The 19178-nt window shown below is 38.3% G+C and overlaps 1 protein-coding gene across 2 annotated transcripts in view; it reads left to right on the top strand.

Moving 5' to 3' along the window:
• Positions 1-5812: 5812 nt before the first annotated feature.
• Positions 5813-19178, top strand: part of ARHGEF33 (Rho guanine nucleotide exchange factor 33) — a 47407-nt gene continuing 34041 nt past the window's right edge. For both annotated transcript variants that reach the window (XM_047069474.1, XM_047069475.1), the window contains exons 1-5: positions 5813-5837; positions 7637-7686; positions 14923-15087; positions 15405-15526; positions 16668-16810. In XM_047069474.1, the coding sequence (XP_046925430.1) occupies positions 5813-5837; positions 7637-7686; positions 14923-15087; positions 15405-15526; positions 16668-16810 (505 nt within the window). The remainder of the gene's footprint in view (positions 5838-7636; positions 7687-14922; positions 15088-15404; positions 15527-16667; positions 16811-19178) is intronic.

Genomic DNA, 19178 nt, shown 5'->3' with positions numbered 1-19178 from the left:
ACGAAAGCAAACAATAACACATTTCCTTAAACAACTATCTTTCAGTAACTAAATATAATGGTTGTTAAGTATTTGGAGAAAGCTGCAAGTAATAAAAGTACCAGTTCTGAAATCACAGAGACCTAAGTCGCAATCCTGGCTCCCTCTGCCATTTTTTAACTATGATCCTGGCTATAGTATTACCTCCTTTTTCCAAGTCTCAATGTTCTCATCTATAAAATGAGGATAATAATACGTGTTCAACAGGACCAATATGAGGATTCAATTAAATGTGACAGTATAAATAAATCTGAAGCATAGTGATTGGCACATAGCAGGTGTTCAATAAATGTTATTTCTCTCTCCACCATTCTTTATATAGCACATGGAAAGATGCTTATGCTCTATCAACAGATTGGTTGAGAAACTTAAGGAAATATATGGTTTCCTAGGAAAACATAAATTACAAAATTAAGCAGAAAAATTGAATAGATCAATTACCTTTGAGCAAGATCTGTCTACCCTTTTAAAAAAGGCACCAGGTCCAAGTGGTTTCATAGCTATACTCTATTATCTTTTAAACACCAGATAATTCCAACTTAAGTGAAAAATTTCTAAATTATAGGAAAAGATTGAAAACTCTCTAATTCATTTTAAGAAGCTAGCGTAACCTGAATGCCAAAAAAGAATAAAAGACAAAAAACAATAAACCTCCCACAGATCAAAATCATTTATGAATATAGACACAAAATGCCTAAATATTAACAAATAGAGTTCAGTGTACCAAAAGAGGTGTACTTACAGCCAAGCAAATATAGGAATGCAAGGATGATTCAACATCAGGGAATCAGCGTAATGCATTAAAATAATAAAGGAGAAAAAAGCAATTCTATCAATAGCTCTTGAGAGGACTAATAAAATATAGTATCCATTCCTAATAAGAAATTTTAGCAAAATAGAACTAAAAGGAAATTACTTAAGTATGATAGAGATGATTTACCAAATAAGAAGTATCATTCTAAATGACTTTAAAGACATTTACATTAAAATCAGAAAATGGATAATGATGTCCACTATCACCATTATTAGTAAACATTATTCTGGAAGCTCTAACAAATACAATAAGATAGGACAATGAAATAACCAGTATAAATATTTGAAAATAAGGATAAAAATCACCTAGAAAGGGAGCACCTGGCTGCTTCAGTTGGAAGAGCATTTGACTCTTGATCTTGGAGTCGTGGGTTTAAGTCCCACATTGGGTGTAGAGATTACTAAAAAAATAAATAAATAAATAAATAAATAAATAAACAAACAAACAAACTTTAAAAAAAATTTAGAAAGCTGAATAAATACTCATTTAAAAATCTTCCATAATTAATAAAGGAATTTACTAAGGTGGCTAAATGTAAAATAAATATGCAAAGAAATAGAGAATACAAAAACCAGCTAGAAGTAGAAGTGAAAAAATACCATTTAAAATAGCAATAAAAATACTTAAGAATGAATTTCACAGGAACAGTACAGGATCTTTAAGAAAAAAACAATAAAATCTGATTGAAAGACCTAAAACAAGATCCAGTCAAATGGAAAGAATATACATGTTCAAGGATGACAAGATCTGATGTAAGAAAATATCAGTTCTCCCAAATTAATATATAAATCTAATGCATTTCCAATGAGAATTTAAATTTTTTTGTAATGGGTAAAATGACTCTGGAGTTCATTTATTCACATGGAAAAATAAATGTCAGGTAAAGCAAATTATAAAAAAAAATAATAGTTGACTTGCCTTACCAAATATGTTTAAAACACAGAAGAACAGCCATAGTTTGTGGTTTGGGAACAGAAATAGATCAGAATAGGATAGAGGACGTATAAAAGATCTCTGCGTGACAAAAGTAATATTCAATTCCATGAAAGAAAAGGATAGCTTATGTAATGGCTGGTGCCAGTACAAGTGACCATCCATCTGGAAAATAAAGAAATTAACACTCCTTGCACCATATATTATAATAACAAGTTCCAAATGAATGAAACACTTAAAAATAATGAAAGCCTGAGAAGAAAATTTAGGGAAACATACATATAAAATCTTGGGGCTGCATAGAGCTTTTTAAAAAAAAATTTTAAAAATGTTTATTTATTTTGAAAGAGAGATAGAGAGCAAGCAGGGGAGGGGCAGAGAGAGGGAGATAGAATCCCAAGGAGTGGGAGTGCAGAGCCTGAAACATGGCTCAAACCCACAAACTGTGAGATCATTACCTGAGCTGAAATCAAGAGTCAGATGCTTGGGGCGCCTGGGTGGCGCAGTCGGTTAAGCGTCCGACTTCAGCTCAGGTCACGATCTCACGGTCCGTGAGTTCGAGCCCCGCGTCGGGCTCTGGGCTGATGGCTCAGAGCCTGGAGCCTGTTTCCGATTCTGTGTCTCCCTCTCTCTCTGCCCCTCCCCCGTTCATGCTCTGTCTCTCTCTGTCCCAAAAATAAATAAACATTGAAAAAAAAAAAAGAGTCAGATGCTTAACTGACTAAGCCATCCAGGAGTCGTAGGATACAGAGAACTTTTAAAGCAGCTCAAGAAATCAAGAAGTAAATTAGGAAAAAGTTCTATTTGACTTCATAAATTCAAAAATGTTTTAATAGCAAAAGTGACTGCAAAGTCAAAAGACAAAAAAGACAGTTGGGAAAAATAACTAAAATTCACATGACAAATAAAAATCTAATCTCTAGAATATAAAAACTCTTACTAATTGATAAGGAAAAGACAGATGACTCAATGGGAAAATATGCAAAGCAGAGGAATAGGTAATCCCCAAACAGCAAATCTAAATGTACAGGAAGGACACGTAGAGGTGCTTGGTAACTCTAGCAATCAGCAAAAGTAACAATGAAATATCCCCTGTCACACTCATCTGACTGGCAAGAACTAAAAAGTGTTAACATCTACTATTGGCCGGGATGGGATGCAGGAGAAAAGGTACTCACACAGTTTTCCTGGGGGATATGGGAACAATTACAGCCTTTTTGTAAAGCAGCCTAGTCATATCTATTAAAATCCCACATAATTAAAAGTAAGGCTCTATGTACCAAGCTGTTTGTTGTGGCATTGTTTGCAGTGGCAACATAATGGAAATAGAGGGAATGTACATCAATACAGAAATGATTAACATAGGTCATTCACACCTCAGGTATTGTGCAGCCATGAAAAATAATTTATTAGCTCTACACCCATTAACTTGGAAAGACTGCCATGAAAGAAATAAGATGCAGGGAGGTGTAGTGGGATACTACCATGACATGTATGTTCTGTATATATGTTTGTACATGGTGATATGAAAATGGAGAGAAGAGTGGAAAAACACCGGCAGATTGTTAACACCAACTGGGACTGGGGAGGAATGCTCCCACTCTCTGCGAAAGTGACCACAACAACAAAAAAAACCATGAGTAACAATGATCCAGTTAAAAAAATTTTTTTTTTAATTAATTTATTTTGAGAGACAGAGAGAGGAGAGGAGGAGCAGAGACAGAGAAGGAGAAAGAGAGTCCCAGGCAGGCTCTGTGCTGTCAGTGCTGAGCCGACGCGGGGCTTGAACTCATGAACGGGGAGATCATGACCTGAGCCGAAACCGAGTCGGATGCTTAACTGACTGAGCCACCCAGGTCGCCCAACAATGATCCAGTTTTTAAAAAGAAAGTAAAATGCTCGTGCTATAATGCAGGTGAAATAGTAGATACAAGTAGGTCCATGAACAATCATGTAAAACATTCAAGAGAAAGAAAGATGGGCAGGCAATACAACTAAATGATCATCATGGCTACTTAAGTGAAGGCATTAGAGTTGTCTTTTCTATGTTTTCCAAATTTTCTCTAATGTAGTTTTGTTACTTCTGTAATTAAATATATAAAATAAAAATTCTTATTTACCCTATATTAACCACACTCTTTTGGTTATGTCTTGAAATCCATGACCATGTGTACATATGTGAGCTTGATGATGTCCTAACTCTGAAAATGTGTAAATTTATACTATATCTATGATATATGAATGGTATTTTTGGTTTGTTTTCAATGACTTGTAAATTAGATAACTAAATCCCTAGGAAGTAATTAGCCATAAAAACATGGCTTTACATATTTCAAGCTTTTTTCCCCTCTAAACAGTAACAGAAATCACTTCTAAAAGTCATTTTCAAAGCTGTGTGGCTTTGGGCAGGTCATTTCTCTTCCACTCTCCAGACCTCAGTTGCTTCATCTATAAATGATGAAGCTGGATGAAATAATTTTCTCAGGGCCTTTGGCTCTAACATTTCATGATTTAATTTACATACATCAAAGAATGCATTAGTTGTCAAACAAAGGAACAGCTGCTAAGGAGAAGAAAGTTTTCATCTCAGTAACACTCACATCAGCTGTAAAAGACATTCAGATAACTAGAGAAGATGCTCTACCCTGACATAATGTTCATGCTCATGTGAAAAGGGTGTAAGATCCCAAAAGTATATAGCCTTGATTTTCTTGATATCCCTCATTTATAAATTATTATATGTTGATCAATCATTGGAAAGGATTAAAGTTCTAGATGGCCAAAAAGAGGTCCAACATCCACAACACTGACATTTAATCGCATTTTGAACCCGCAGCTATGTGTCCAATGGTCGCTACAACCAGGCCACATTCGATAAGCACCTCCAGTGTGTAGTCTGCCAGATGCTGAAAGTGGGAACAAGGTCATCCAGGAGCTTACTGTGTGATGTATTGGCCTTCATACTTGCTCAAGTTTTTTTTTTCTTAAAAAAAATTTTTTTAATGTTTATTTTTGAGAGAGAGAGAGAGAGAGAGAGAGAGAGAGAAAGAGAGAGGCAGAGCACGAGCAGGGGAGGGGCAGAGAGAGGAGACACAGGATATTAAGCAGGCTCCAGGCTCTGAGTTGTCAGCACAGAGCCTGATGTGGGGCTAGAACCCATGAACTGTGAGATCATGACCTGAGCCGAAGTCAGATGCTTAAATGACTGAACCACCCAGGCACCCCATCAAGTTGTTTTTTTCTTAAGATGATTTCCCTGAACTATATAACCTATTAATAAAATCAATGGGCCTAAAGTAATTGATATGATCCAAAAAAGAATATATTAAAAACTATACATCAAATTTTTTTAATTTTTTAAACTTTATTTTATTTTTTAAATTTTTATTTGAGAGAGATAGAGTGAGCAGGGGAGGGGCAGAGAGAGGGAGACAGAATCCCAAGCAGGCTCCACGATGTCAGCACAGAGCCTGACATGGGTCTTGAACCCACAAACTGTGAGATCATGACCTGAGCATAAATCAAGGGTTGGATGCTTATCTGACTGAGCCACCTAGGTGCCCCTAACTATTTTTTTTTATGTTTATTTATTTTTGAGAGAGTGCAAGTGGGGGAGGGGAGAGAGAGGAGAACAGAGGATCTGAAGCGGGCTCTGTGTTGACAGCAGTGAGCCTGATGTGGGCTTGAACTCATGAACTGTGAGATCATGACCTGAGCTGAAGTCAGACGCTCAACCGACTGAGCCACCCAGGCACCCCAGTTAACTTTACCTTTTAAACTAGCTATGAACTTAGTATCTTCACTCTTCTGAAATTACATAAACCTCAAGTTGCCTCTAATAGCTGTGTTCATTCCAATCATTTTAAGTTAGCACATAAAGTAAGTCCAGTTACTTCACCAGTTCTGCCTGCTAACCCTTCCTGTTGATTTCAATGGGCAGGTCCAGAGAAGAAGGGGTGGCCTGATCCAGGGACAATGAAGATGGAATGCTGAAGAGTAAGGTGGAGGAAAGAAGCAACAGGCACCATGGAAAAGACCAAAACAAAGCAAGGTTAGATTTTTTCCAATGTCTTGCTTTAGATCTCAGAACTTAAGAAAAGTAGGTTTCAGTCTTCTTTTGCCATTGTATCAAAACATGAGAATAAGTTGCCTTGGCTATTCTCATTTCCTTATTATATAATGACCACAAAGAGCACAGACTTGGTGCTGGAAAAGCGGGAAATGCTGTATCTATAATTTGGTGTGAGTTGTTATCTTATTTTTTTTAGCAATAACTTTGGGACTTGCTTCAGAGCAACCTGCTGAATAAGGCCAAGATACAGATTCAACTCATAAACATCCAACACCTTCTAGGTTAGCCTAGAAACATAAGTGCTCTCTCTTTTCATCTTTACCATATAGAATCAACCATACAGAAGTAGTTTCTGTCATTCTCTCCAATTTACAGATAAGGAAACAGTCATAGAGATGTCAGGCTACAATCACAAAGTGTCAAAGTTTGATCTGGGAGCCTGGACTTGGTTCCCATGTTCTGGTTCTTGCCATGGTACCAGGCTGTTGGGACATAGTATAAAATGGGCTAATTAATCTTTACTCAGACTTGTGTGGGGAGTTGTGGTGATCTTAAACCATCTAGATTTTATAGGAACAGCCTTCTGTCTGTGTAAGCTCTGGGCTGAGGTTATGTATTATTTATTATTTATATTTATTTAGAGGTTGGCTCCTCTAAGGAAGGGTTTTCTGTACCACCATATCTTAAGTGAACAATATATACATCCACACAACCAAATATTCGCAACCATGGCTTAAAAAAATTTTTTTTTAACATTTATTTATTTTTGAGACAGGGAGAGACACCATGAACGGGGGAGGGTCAGAGAGAGAGGGAGGCACAGAATCTGAAACAGGCTCCAGGCTCTGAGCTGTCAGCACAGAGCCTGACGCGGGGCTTGAACTCACGGACCGCGAGATCATGACCTGAGCCGAAGTCGGATGCTTAACCGACTGAGCCACCCAGGCGCCACAACCATGGCTTTAATCTATAAACTGCAGAGTGACACAATGGAGATATAGCTAAATGGATGAGCAGTGAGCTGCATGTTTTACTTGGATTGTCCTTCTTCATGGCCAACCAGTGTGGTTCTGCAAGGTACACTGTAAGCTGACCTTTTTTCTCCCTAGTTTGTAAGTGGTTTTTACAACCTGCTATTTCCTTTGTATTTGCCCTGTGTTTCTCAGTCTTTAGTGTTGCCAATACTATTTTCTTTCTGCCTGCATCCTTCCCAGAATCTTTCCTTTGACAATTCCCTTCTACCAACCCTCTTGCCCAGGAAGACAGTAAGATTGCCTTAGGTGATCTGGGCAGTGACAGCAGGGGAGAGCTCAGAAGTTTGGCAAGGACTTTGTATGCAGGCCTCCTGAGAACAACACAGTGACAACTAGACAGGTGCTGGGGCAGCCTTCCTAATTGTAGAATACCCTCTTAAGTAAACTTCCACCAGCCCCAAGGACAGGAGGGAAACCTTCATGGGCATTCCCTTCTGGCTGATTAATGAGCATTCATCATTCAGTTTGGTTGCAAAACTTGCCCACTGTGGTAGGACATTTTTGTTTTGTGTTGTTGTTGTTTTACTACAAGAAAGAGTTATATCAGATAGATACGGTTTGGTCATTAGGATGTGAATCTAGAAACCACCTACACCAGCTTATGTTTTGTTCTTGTATCATTGGTTTCTTGTCATGCAGCCACAGATTTAAGATCCTAGAAGTCCCCTTATTCCCTACGTGTGTGTGAAGGGGATAGGGACAGAATAAGTCATGTCCATTGAACAAAGCTCTTTCTTCCCACAGGAGAGAATGAACATATACCGATGAATAATCCTTCCACACAGATTTACCAGGTAAAGACAACTTAGATTGTTTTGAACACTCCTATATGTAATAGTGATGACTGTCATTTATGTATAAAGTTTTCCAGCACTCAACAATTGCTTCCACATTTGTCATTGGTGTTTGTTTACTTAACAAGACTGAGGTAGGCGGGGCAGAGAGCACCATTCACATTGTACTTTTGAGCAAACTGATTTTTGAAGGACAACTTATCCAGGTTATAAATTACAGTGCTACCCGCCACCCCCCCCCCAATCAACTCTGCTTGTCTTGCCTGTTGCCACCATCACTATGGCCATTAAACTGTGCAATAACATTTCCGTAAGAGAGAAGGAGAAAGCAAGGTCTGTTTTTTCTTAGTTTGCTATTTTAGCAGAGAGCATTAAGAACTGAAAGGGGGTTAACATTGCAAATGTTCAAATATGGTGACAGAAAAAAATTTAAGCTCCTTTTAAACAATGGAAATAATTTACAAGAAAGATAAAAATTCTTCAAAACATTTTATAATATGTTTGCAACAAGGGTCGCATCGGTCTGCTTTGGCTCTCTAAACAGTGTTTATTTGGCTTCTTTCTATCTCTAAATGTAAATTTAAAGTAAAATTCTGTCCTTAAAAATCATGGAAGTTTATTCTGATATAATATGTAATATAAAAGCAGCTTGGGCTAGGAAAATCCATGCTCCTCTCTAGAGTTAAGGCACTGTTATCTGGAAAGCATGAGAAGGAAGAGACAATTGACAGGGCTTGGTGGAGGCTGGCAGAAAGGGTAATTTCAAGTTGGCCATAAGACTTTAAGCTTTGGTAAGGATAAAGAGTGCTCTCCTGAAAAGAGATACAGGAATCCAGAAGAGTGGAGAGTTTTGGGGGGAAATGTTATTTAGATTTGTTGAGTTTAAGTGATAAGTAAAGTGAAAATAACAATAGTTCCCAGAAATATCATGCAAGATATCATCGCTGTGTGCCGAGTCAGAGCAAGCCAACACAGGATTATGAAAACATTTTTGTAATCATATTGCTCCTAGACCAAGACCAGCAATGGAAAGGGGTAGAGGAAACAGCCTCATTTCAATTTAATACATATTTATTGAGCAGTTACTATGTGCAAAATCAACTGCTTGGCCTAATGAAAAATAAAACAGATGCAACAAACATTCACAATTGATTTTTAAATGTCCACCACCTGGAAAACATATACAATAAATAGCTCACACAAGGCAGGCCACTGGAAGGATTACACAGAGGCATTGATATGGGGGAGTGATGAATGAATATTGGCTAAAGGATTTCAATGAGGCATTTAAGGACAAGTTGATCATTTGGTAAGTGGATATGGGGAACGGTATTTCAAACAGAGGGGCCAGCTTGAACAAAGGCCTGGAAGCAGGGGTCAGTCTTTCCTCAGTGCTAATTTGATGCCTCACTCATCTATGACCTTCAAATGCCTTCCCTGCCCACCTCTACTCTGTTCACATCTGACCTGTGTATGCATTTGAATGAGTGTGAGTATGTCTTTAAACTGAGGTATGATTTAAAATCTATTATAGGTTTTATGTAGGTCACTCCCTGAATGTTGGCTAAATATAGCAGCAGTGGGGGGTGGCCTCATTCTCTTATTGTATCACAAATCCAAGTACATCTGTTCACAGTGGAACAAATGAAGCAGTGGAATGAAGTTGGTCTATATGACCTCTGTGATGCTGTGATTATAACCCCATCCTTGTTTTAAAAGAACGCTTCCTAAATCCCAGTCTGTTTACTCCAAGCAACATTTAACCAAAAGAAGATGAAAGAGAAGTAAAGAAGAAGAGGAAGAGGAAGGAGGGAAGCAGGGAGAGGTTAACTATAATAGAATACAATTTACAGCAAAAAGGGAGAGCAAAATATGACATTTGAAGCAAAATATGACATTTCAGCCATTTTCTATGTCTTTATTTTATTTTCTTGATAGACCCCAATCCCTACCTGAAATTACAGCAAATATTAACTTGTTTCTTTCTTTCTTTTCTTTTTTTTTTTTTTTTTAATTGTGTGTCTCCTTCTCTAGAATGTAAGCTCCAAGGGCAGGGATTTAGCACGTTTTGCTCTCTGTTGTATTCTCAGCATAAAGTACAGTGCCTGGAATATAATGCATGTTCAATAAATATTAGTTGAATGAATGAATGAATATCTGCAAGATGTGTATATTGCTTTGAGCCAAGAGATCTGATGCACTTATTCAGTCTGGTGCCAAATGATGTTTGGAAAGTTGTCTGGTTCTTTTGGGGAAAATTGTCTTGTTCTTCTTTGGGAAAAAAAGAAAAGAAAAGGAAGACATCCTTACTTCATACCCCAATCAAAATAAACTAAAAAAATGGATTAAAGGACTAGAAGTAAAAAAAGTCAAACCATAAAAGTTTACAACTAGTGAATATTTATCTTGTATCTGGACGTGAAATGTCTTTTTAAGTAAAACAGCACTGGAGGAAATCACAAAGTAAAGGGCCAGAGATTTCACCCACATCACAATTAAAAATTTTCCCAACATAAATATATTTTTAACAAATTCAGAGGCAAATAACCAAATGGGAAAACTTCTTACAAGAAAATATCATAAGGGTTTAATGATATAAAAATAGTTGATACAAGTCAGTAAAAAAAGGAAACTTCAGAGATCTCAGTAGATTAAGGGCAAAGGACACAGACAGTTTACCAAAGTAAAATTACAGATGGCTAATAAATAGAAGATTGAGGTTTTCAAAGCTGACAACAATCTAATTAGCAAATAATGAAATAATATTTAGTTCTGATGAGTGTGTGTAAATTGGTGGAAGCTTTCGTAAGAATTATTAGTTAAAATACAGTGAAAGTATTAAAATGTTCATACCTCTAATTGGCTCTCTGTTCTTTGGATGGACTTGACCTCCTTGGTGAGTAAGGAACATTGACCCAATCAGGTCATGGAAGCCGACAGGAGAACGAGCACTACTATCTCCCAGTTCGTTCCAGAAGTACTACCAGAACAGGTGAATCTGTGTGGATACACTGACTGTCCTTAGCTCACATTCCTTTTGATTGGAATCCAATCCATCCCACTTCAATCTCATCCTTTGTCCGCTGTACATAGGCCTCTCAAAGTTTACCCAATCTCTTTTCCAGAGTCAGATTGTGTTGCTTCAGACTGATTACTTCCATTTGCACAAGGATTCTTTAAAATAACAGTCCATTAACATGAGCAGTGCTGGTGGAATCTGCCAGTCAAGGCAACAGATGTGGTAACTGCACCATTTAGACCAGCTCAACTCTTGCCTGATGATGTGAATTCCAACTGTGTTTTTGGCTTACTTGTAGGGATGTAAATCCTGTAGCTTCCTCCACTTATATTACTTATGTTTTATGTATTTTATCCAAGACATGTTTTTCTAAATACACTAATTTAGCCCTTTAGGTCAAATACTGCCTAACATCCTTAAACTCACAGTAATTTCATATTTAGGAATTTATCCTAAGGCAATAATCTGAAATACATACAAAGCTTTAAATAAAAAGCATTATATGCCAGCACTATCTATAATATTGAAAAGTTATAGATTTCCAAGAAGACTGAATGGGTAAACTCTGGCACAACCACAGGATGGAATATTGAGTGGCCATTAAAAATAGACAGAAACATTTTGAAGGCTATAGGAAAAGGCTTATAAGAGTGTTTGGCAAAAAAAGGAGGGGCGGAATAAAAATATATCTGTAGGGTGATTTCAACCATATAAATGTCTGCACTTACATTCATAGAACAAAGCAGAAGGAAATGTGCCAAAACATTCGTGGTTATATTAAAGTAAGGAGATTCGAAGAGATTTTTTTTCTTTTTTCTTTTTGTCTGTAATGAAAAGAATTTAAGCCAATGAATTATGTGCCAAAAGGACCCCTAACTGAAAAACCATGGGAACCAGTCCTACAGCAATAGGTTTCATCATTAAAATTGTCATTGTAAGTTTCCAGGATTTGTAAGTCCTATTCGAGCCTCAGTCTCTTTTTGCCATTGGGGAATATCTTCTAACACCAGAGAAATTAGTTCTACTAGGCCTGTGGTGCATTCGGGGATGGATAAGATAAATATCCAGCATGCCACACTTCACATCAGCTTCCATTAAGAATGGAAGAATGGAAGTAAGAATGACATTAAGGATCAGCTTCTATAGGGAGTGTAGAGGAGTAGATTTGGGAAATTTGCTCTTGACCATTCGGGCAACTTGCTGCCCACTTTGTGTTTTAAATTATTACATTTATGGGGATTGATAAAGAGGCCTAAAATTAAGAATATGAAAGCTGGCAGAAAGACCACATTTCCTCTCTATAAACCCTGGTTTAGGGGGAAACCAAAGAAATTATGTTGGCATCCTTGCCAGCATGTGCTGCTTCTCACAGAGCCTTTAGTCAGGTGTTGAAGGAATTCAGCCTGCCTTCTGGAGTTTTTTCAAATCTTGACATTTATGACTCAGCAGGGTTCTCAAGGCACAGGCCCAGTCCCCCGAATTTGCCCCATAGTAGTCTTTGACCTTGATAATGGGACAGAATGAAGAACAAGTCTGTGTAAAAAACAAGTTGGAACAATTTGCATAATGTATGAGAATTTAGTCTGAGGGATCTTTGGTGGAAAAAAAATTGGAAGACATTGATTAAAATTCACCTTGAGAAGAGTTAAGAAGCCAAGAAAGTAAAGAAAATTGAGAAACAGAAATTAAGAGCAGGAAATAGGAAGAATTCGGACTCCTCTCCCCTATTTCTTTGAGCCTAAGATGCCCTCTGTGGTACCCTAGGCTTCGAAGTACAAGTCTTCCCTGAACCTGCCTCCAGTGGGAGCCCGTCTCCAGCGGCAGGATGGAGGGATCATAACCTCTCTAGAGCAGCTTCATGAAAAAATCAACGAGATGAGGAACGTGTTCAACTCGCTGGAGAACAAGGTAGACACCCATTTCTAATCCTTGGGGTGGGCTGCGGGCTGTCAAACAAGAGAGTTGAAGAGACAGCAGAAAAAAGATGTTAAGTCCATGTCCTGGGAGTATTTTTCATTCATAAAGGAATGGCTAGTTGGTACTGGAAAACCAGTCCACAGCAGCTAAAGACATTGAGCCCCACGCATCTTAAAAGTGACATGTGTCTCAGGTGTGTGATTGTGCTCACTTTTGGCATCTCCTCCCTGTCTGATCAGTGGTTGTGAAGCCGTTTATAAAGCAGTAGTGTTACTTCAGTGGTAGGTACCCAAGGGGCTCAACATAATATATGGGAAGGAAATGGGCTCATAGCTAAAATGGTTTCAAAATTCCCAAAGTCCCCATACAACCCGGCTGTTAGGGAAAACTTAATTTTTTTTTTTTTTTTTTTTTTTTTTTTTTTTGAGAGCTGGGGTTCTACAGGTGAGGAAAAGTCCTTTCTCCCGAGGATCCTACTGCTGCATTTTGCTGCTGGGGAAAACTCTACACATCCACCTAAGGGAGCAGTGATAATGAAACCTATTTCTGTCGGATAGTGGTTCCCTTTCTTTTCAAAGAGGAAACCTGAGAGAATTTCAGAGCACCTGAATGAATGTCAGGTTTCCTTCCTTCAACTTTAAAACTTGCATAAATTTTGCTTTGATATTATATACTGTTGATTTTTTTAAATTTTGTTCACAGAAGATGAATTTACATAATGAGAATTACCAGATCAAAAGTAGTTGAGCTGGTGATTCAATCCATTCTGATGACTAGATTAGGATGTGTACTACAAACATCACAAAGATTAATTAAAATTAAAAATGATTGGAGTGAAATACAGATTGCTCATGTTGTTTCTCCGGCTTCCAGCCCTGAACATGTGGCAGATCCTGTTTTTTTCCTCAGAATGATCTCTTTGGTTCCTCTACTTCCTCCCTATTCCCAGCCCTTGAAAGAAACCTTTGCGAGGCACAGTGAAACACAAACCCTATATTTTTAAAATGTGGTGTAGGAGACCAAATCACTTTATAGTGGGAGGTGTTTTGCAAGTTGGAATAATTTGGATAACCAGATTCTGAAAATGTTTAGAAATACACATTTGAAGGAGTTTTGTTAATTTTGTGAAAAGTTCTGTTTTAAAGAGAGATCTGGAGCTAAGAGTTCCTCTACTTAGCAGAGTGTAAGGTCATAAATTTCAAGAAAGTAACGTTCTTATCTTATTGTTATTATTATCTTAACTTTCTGTCTGTTGAAATGCTTTTTTCATTTGTTCAATAAAAAAACCTGAACTGTAGAAGTGCTCCATTTTCTCCACATTTCTGTTTGTGCTTAACTTTTTGATTTGCCACTTCAAGGGGGAGAAGAATTAAAATTTCTTGAACACCTTCTATGGACAAGCATGCACTGTAGCAGAAAGCTTATCTACATTTATTCATTAATTCTCCACACAGTCCTGTGAAATAGGTGTTATAGTAATTATTTTATGTATGAGGAAACTGCTGTGAAGAGGTTAACCAACTTGCCTGAGGTCTTACTTCATATAGGAGAGAGCTAGGATTTGTACCCTATCAGACTCCAGAATTGACACCTTTGTCATGGTGTGGAAGTTGACAACAGAAATCCAATACGCACACTCCTACACGACCAGGCTTGACTCTTGGAGAGAATTCAACATCACTGTCAACAACGTGCTGAACTCCTACCATTTTATCTGTTTCCCACCACTGCAAATGCTGTTATCTCCTTTTCCATGACATCATTCAACTATCTACCTACCTATCTATATGACTTCCTCACCTGCAAAGAAATTCTCAGATATGCTTAGTTATTACTCTTTTTATTATTTTTAATTGTTTAAGGGGAAAAATGACTGAATTTCTTCATTTTCTTATACCACTAGGGGTAATATGACCTATCCCTTCTTTCATGGAATTGAAAGGGTTACTGGATCAAGATTCTGTTTCACATGCATATGTTGCTTTTCAAGTAAATCTCACTTTAAGCAAAGGTGTTAGAAGAAACAGTAGCTGGCAGGGACACTTGTAAACTTAATTAATTGCTTGCTTGCTTGTCATAATCAAGCTTCAGCATGTGCTGCATATAAAAGACCCTCTTTTCACTAAATGAATGGGGCCAAGTTTGTCTTAAGTTGTCAAAACTTTAGTTTACCGGGCTGTAGATTTTCTATATCCTGGTTTCTTAAAAAAAAAAAAAAAAAAGGAAAATTCAAGGGTTCAGCGGTACTATTTATAATAGTTAATACCAAACTGAACTTACTCTTGGCGATCATCATTTAGTTGCAGGCCTTGGCCTCTGAACTGAAGACTGGTTTCACAGAAGCAATGCAAGAACTGTCCAGAATTCAACATGGCGAGTATGCTTTGGAAGAGAAGGTTAAGAGTTGCCGATGTTCCATGGAAGAAAAAGTTACTGAGATGAAGAATTCGTTAAACTATTTCAAGGTAGGCCCCTCTTCTATTTCCCTGCTAAACAGAAGTTCTTGGTCTTAGTCACAGAAGTAGAAAATATCTTTTCATGTAGCAGGCAAATATAAGAATTTTTACTCCTGGTCTATTCATTAATTATCAGGCAAAAAATATCTATTTCATGCTTTTCTTTCTTGTATCTCTGTGTTAAAATTATAGGCCACAGTAGAAGTAAGATGCTCATCTCTCATTCATTCATTCAACAAATATGTATTAAAATATGTATTATATACCATGTTATATCCTTTTATCTCTTTTACTAGATTAAATATGTATCAATTCCTATTTTTTAGGAAGAGCTGAGCAATGCCATGTCAATGATTCAGGCCATCACTTCCAAACAGGAAGAAATGCAACAGAAAATCGAACAGCTTCAGCAGGAAAAGCGAAGAGAATCTCGGAAAGTTAAAGCCAAGTGAGTGTCTTACAAAAAATTGGTGAAAGGCAAAGCCATAAGCAATGGCTTATCCAGTGGCATCCAGAACACCTTCCCTGCTATCAGTATACAGCTAACTGTCTATATACTGGTGGAATCTGTGGGTCAGCATGTGATGGAGGTTATAGAATCATAGAAGTTGATTGATATTAGGGTGCCTAGGTGGCTCAGTCAGTTAAATGTCCGACTTCAGGTCATGATCTTGCGGTTCATGGGTTCGAGCCCCACATCAGGGTCTGTGCTGACAGCTCAGAGCCTGGAGCCTGCTTTGGATTCTGTGTCTCCCTCTCTCTTTCTCTGCCTCTCCCCTGCACATGTTCTCTCTCAAAAATAAATAAACATAAAAAAATTTTTAAAAAAGAAGAAGTTGGTTGATATTAAAGATGGATGGTGATGATTACATGGACTCAATATAATAGGAAGTGGAATGAAAATGATAGAAGATGGTATGTAGAATTTATTTAAACTGTGAAAATATAAAATAACAAAGATGAATTTTAAAATAATGATCAGTGTGTTAAGATACTGGGGTCACCAGTGATTTTCTTTTTTTATTCATTTTCTAAAATTTCTCTAATGCTACTAGTTTACTTCTACCATTGAAAATTAATGTATGTTAATAGCTCAACCAGTTTGAATCAATTAAGCCTCACCATTAAACATATGTGGTAATCATTGTCATGTTTTTAACTTATCACGTTTTAAATAGAAATATGCCAATAATAACTGTGTGACCCTGGAGACTGGCTTATTGTTTTTCGTTGAAGATCTGCTGCTTCCCGGGACCTTTTGTGTTGTTTTGTTAAGAGAATGTACATCATCCCAAGCAGACTGTCGCCATGGCAAACTCTCAAGATCCTGATGACAAGGAAGCCAGTAACAGAAAAATAAAAATATAGGTGGTACGGTTAGGATGTGATTTATACATATTTGAAATCTTTCCCCAGCTTTGGCGATGAAGTAAGTTGAACCCTAAAAATTGCTAATATATGTTTTTAATTTACAAAAACAGCAATTTTATATGGTTCAACCTAATAATTTGGAATTTTTCTTGGATTATTCTGAACTGATTCTCTTCTGAACCCCTCAGGTATTAACACCCTTTGTTTCCCTTCCCCAGGAAAACTCAAAAAGAAGAACATGGCTCACAGGCGGGGCCTGCTCAAGCACAAGGAAGTCCTTTCCGTTCAATCAATATCCCTGAACCTGTTCTTCCAAGTGAAGACTTTACAAACCTTTTGCCTTCTCAGGCCTATGAAAAAGGTACATTTTGCAAATCATATTGAAAAAGCCAACCTTTCCCCTGGATTCATAGAGCTTAAGTAATAGTGAGCATGGGTTTATGTCTTCCATCCTTATCTTATTTAATGCTTATGTATTTATTTTGGGGGGGTGGTGAGGGGCAGAGAGAGGGAGATAGAATCTCAAGCAGGCTCCGCACTGTCAGTGCAGAGTCCAACACAGGGCTTGAACCCATGAGCCGTGAGATCATGAGCCTGAGTCGAAGCCAAGAGTTGGATATTCAACCGACTGAGCCACCCAGTGCCCCTGTCCTCCATCCTTATTACAGGAAAATGATGTATTGCTCAAAATTTTTCCTCCAATAACTGGAATTTAGAAGAATCCAGAGCATCCTAAGAGACCAGGAGATCTGCCCAATTTGAAAGATTTTCTTTTGTGCTCGCTTCGGCAGCACATATACTGAAAGATTTTCTTTTTGGGGGGCGCTGGATAGCCAGAGCTGGTGCTGTCCGTTGGCTGACAGTCACTAGCACATCTCTGATCTGAGGGATGATAGAACAGATGCTAGAAAACTGTTCCTGGGCAGTCCTAAAGAAACTGGCTTTCCATCCAGTTCCATCTATCTGTAACCATGTCCAGTTCCACGTTTGCTACACTTCTGTATGCTCAGCAATGTCCAGCAAAGCACTTCTACACAGGAGAGTGAATGCAGACATTAACATTGTTTAGAGGAATTGTCCCATCTGTCTCTCTCTCTGTCTCTCTCTCTCTCTTGATCTCTCGTTTTTGTTTTTGTTTTTTTTGTCACATCTAGAAAATCTCCAAGAGTCTCAAGGGCTTCTGAACCAATTGTAAGCTCCTCAGTGGCAGTGCTGGTGGTTCCTACCCTTATGGCTGAAGGAACAATATATTCATAGACAGTAAATATGTTCTGCATAATTAAATTTAAAAATCTAAATCAGGGGATGCCTGGGTGGCTCAGTCAGTTAAGCAACCAACTTAGCCTCAGGTCATGATCTCAAGGTTTAGGGGTTTGAGCTCCGCATTGAATGAGCACAAGCCCTGCTCTGGGCTCTGCACGCTCTCCCCCTCTCTCTGCACCTCATGGGATTCTCTCTCCATCCCTCTCTCTCTGCCCCTCACTCACAAGCGCTCTTTCTTTCATTAATCAATCTAAATCAGATGGCTTTTTAAAAAATTTTTTAAACATTTATTTATTTTTTTTTTTTGAGAGACAGAGAGAGACAAAGCGTGAGGAGGGGAGGGACAGAGAGGGAGACACAGATTCTGAAGCAGGCTCCAGGCTCTCAGCTGTCTGCACAGAGCCCAATGCAGGGCTCGAACCCACAAACCATGAGATTATGACCTGAGTCGAAGTCCAGGGCTTAACCAACTGAGCCACCCAGGCGCCCCTAAATCAGATGGATTTTACTCAGTATAACTTCTAAGTATGGATTTGCTTTTATTTCTGTTTTTTTTGTTCTGTTTTGTTTTTGTTCTTGTTTTTTTACGTCTTTGAGTAGTTACTTTTGAGACCAGTAGGTGCAGCTTGGCAAAACTCCCTGATCCATCTGGGGAATGAGGGGGTTCGTCACAAGGGGTTCTATTTTCTTTGCTCCATGTCATGAAGAACATGATGTAAAAGGATGATCTTATTAGGAAAGAATACAGGACAGCCTTGGAAAGTAGAGGGCAGATCAATGCCAAGTGTGGGGAAGTTGAACATGTTTACAAGACAAAAGGTTTAAAATGATAACTTGCGAAGTGCTCGAAGTGCTCGATGGAGTTCATTTAGCTGCGTGATGGTAACTCCTCCTTCCCCCACTGTTATAACAGAGGTAGCTTATATAACATAGTTGATTCATAGCTGCTGCTATGACTCTCTTAGGAGATTGAAGTCAAGGTGTTGACTCTTCCACTACCCATTCGTCTTTCCTCCTATCCATCCATCATCCCAGACACTGACTTAGATGGTGGGAGATAGTAGTGAACAAAACAACAAACACTCCTACCCTCCTGGAGCCTTTGTTCTGAAGGAAGCAGACAATGAACAAGATACATAAAATATGTAGTTTGTCAGTGATAAGGGGGGAAATAAACACAGGTGTAATTTTAGAGAGGGTGCCCGGTAAAGATCTGAAGGAAGTGAGGAAGTGAGCTCCTGCATACCACAGGGAAGAAAGGGAACAGGTCCTGGTGGGAACACAGCCAAGATTTCAAGGAAGAACAGGGGCAGTGGGGCTAGGGCAGAGTGAACAAGGGAGACAAGGGGAGATGGGGTTTTAAAAAAAGAAGGAAACACCAGGCAGGGAAGGGAGCAGATATTTTAGAGCCTAATGGTCATTATACAGCCTCTGGCTTATGGGAAGCCATTGGAGGGCTAAGCAGA

This window comes from Lynx rufus, unplaced genomic scaffold (genome assembly GCF_022079265.1).
Source record: "Lynx rufus isolate CCGP_SWC_20201006 ecotype Redwood Valley unplaced genomic scaffold, mLynRuf1.p SCAF_8, whole genome shotgun sequence".
Lineage (NCBI taxonomy): Eukaryota > Metazoa > Chordata > Mammalia > Carnivora > Felidae > Lynx > Lynx rufus.
The sequence above is the reverse complement of the archived record's forward strand: the minus strand, read 5'-3'. Positions and strand labels throughout refer to the sequence as shown.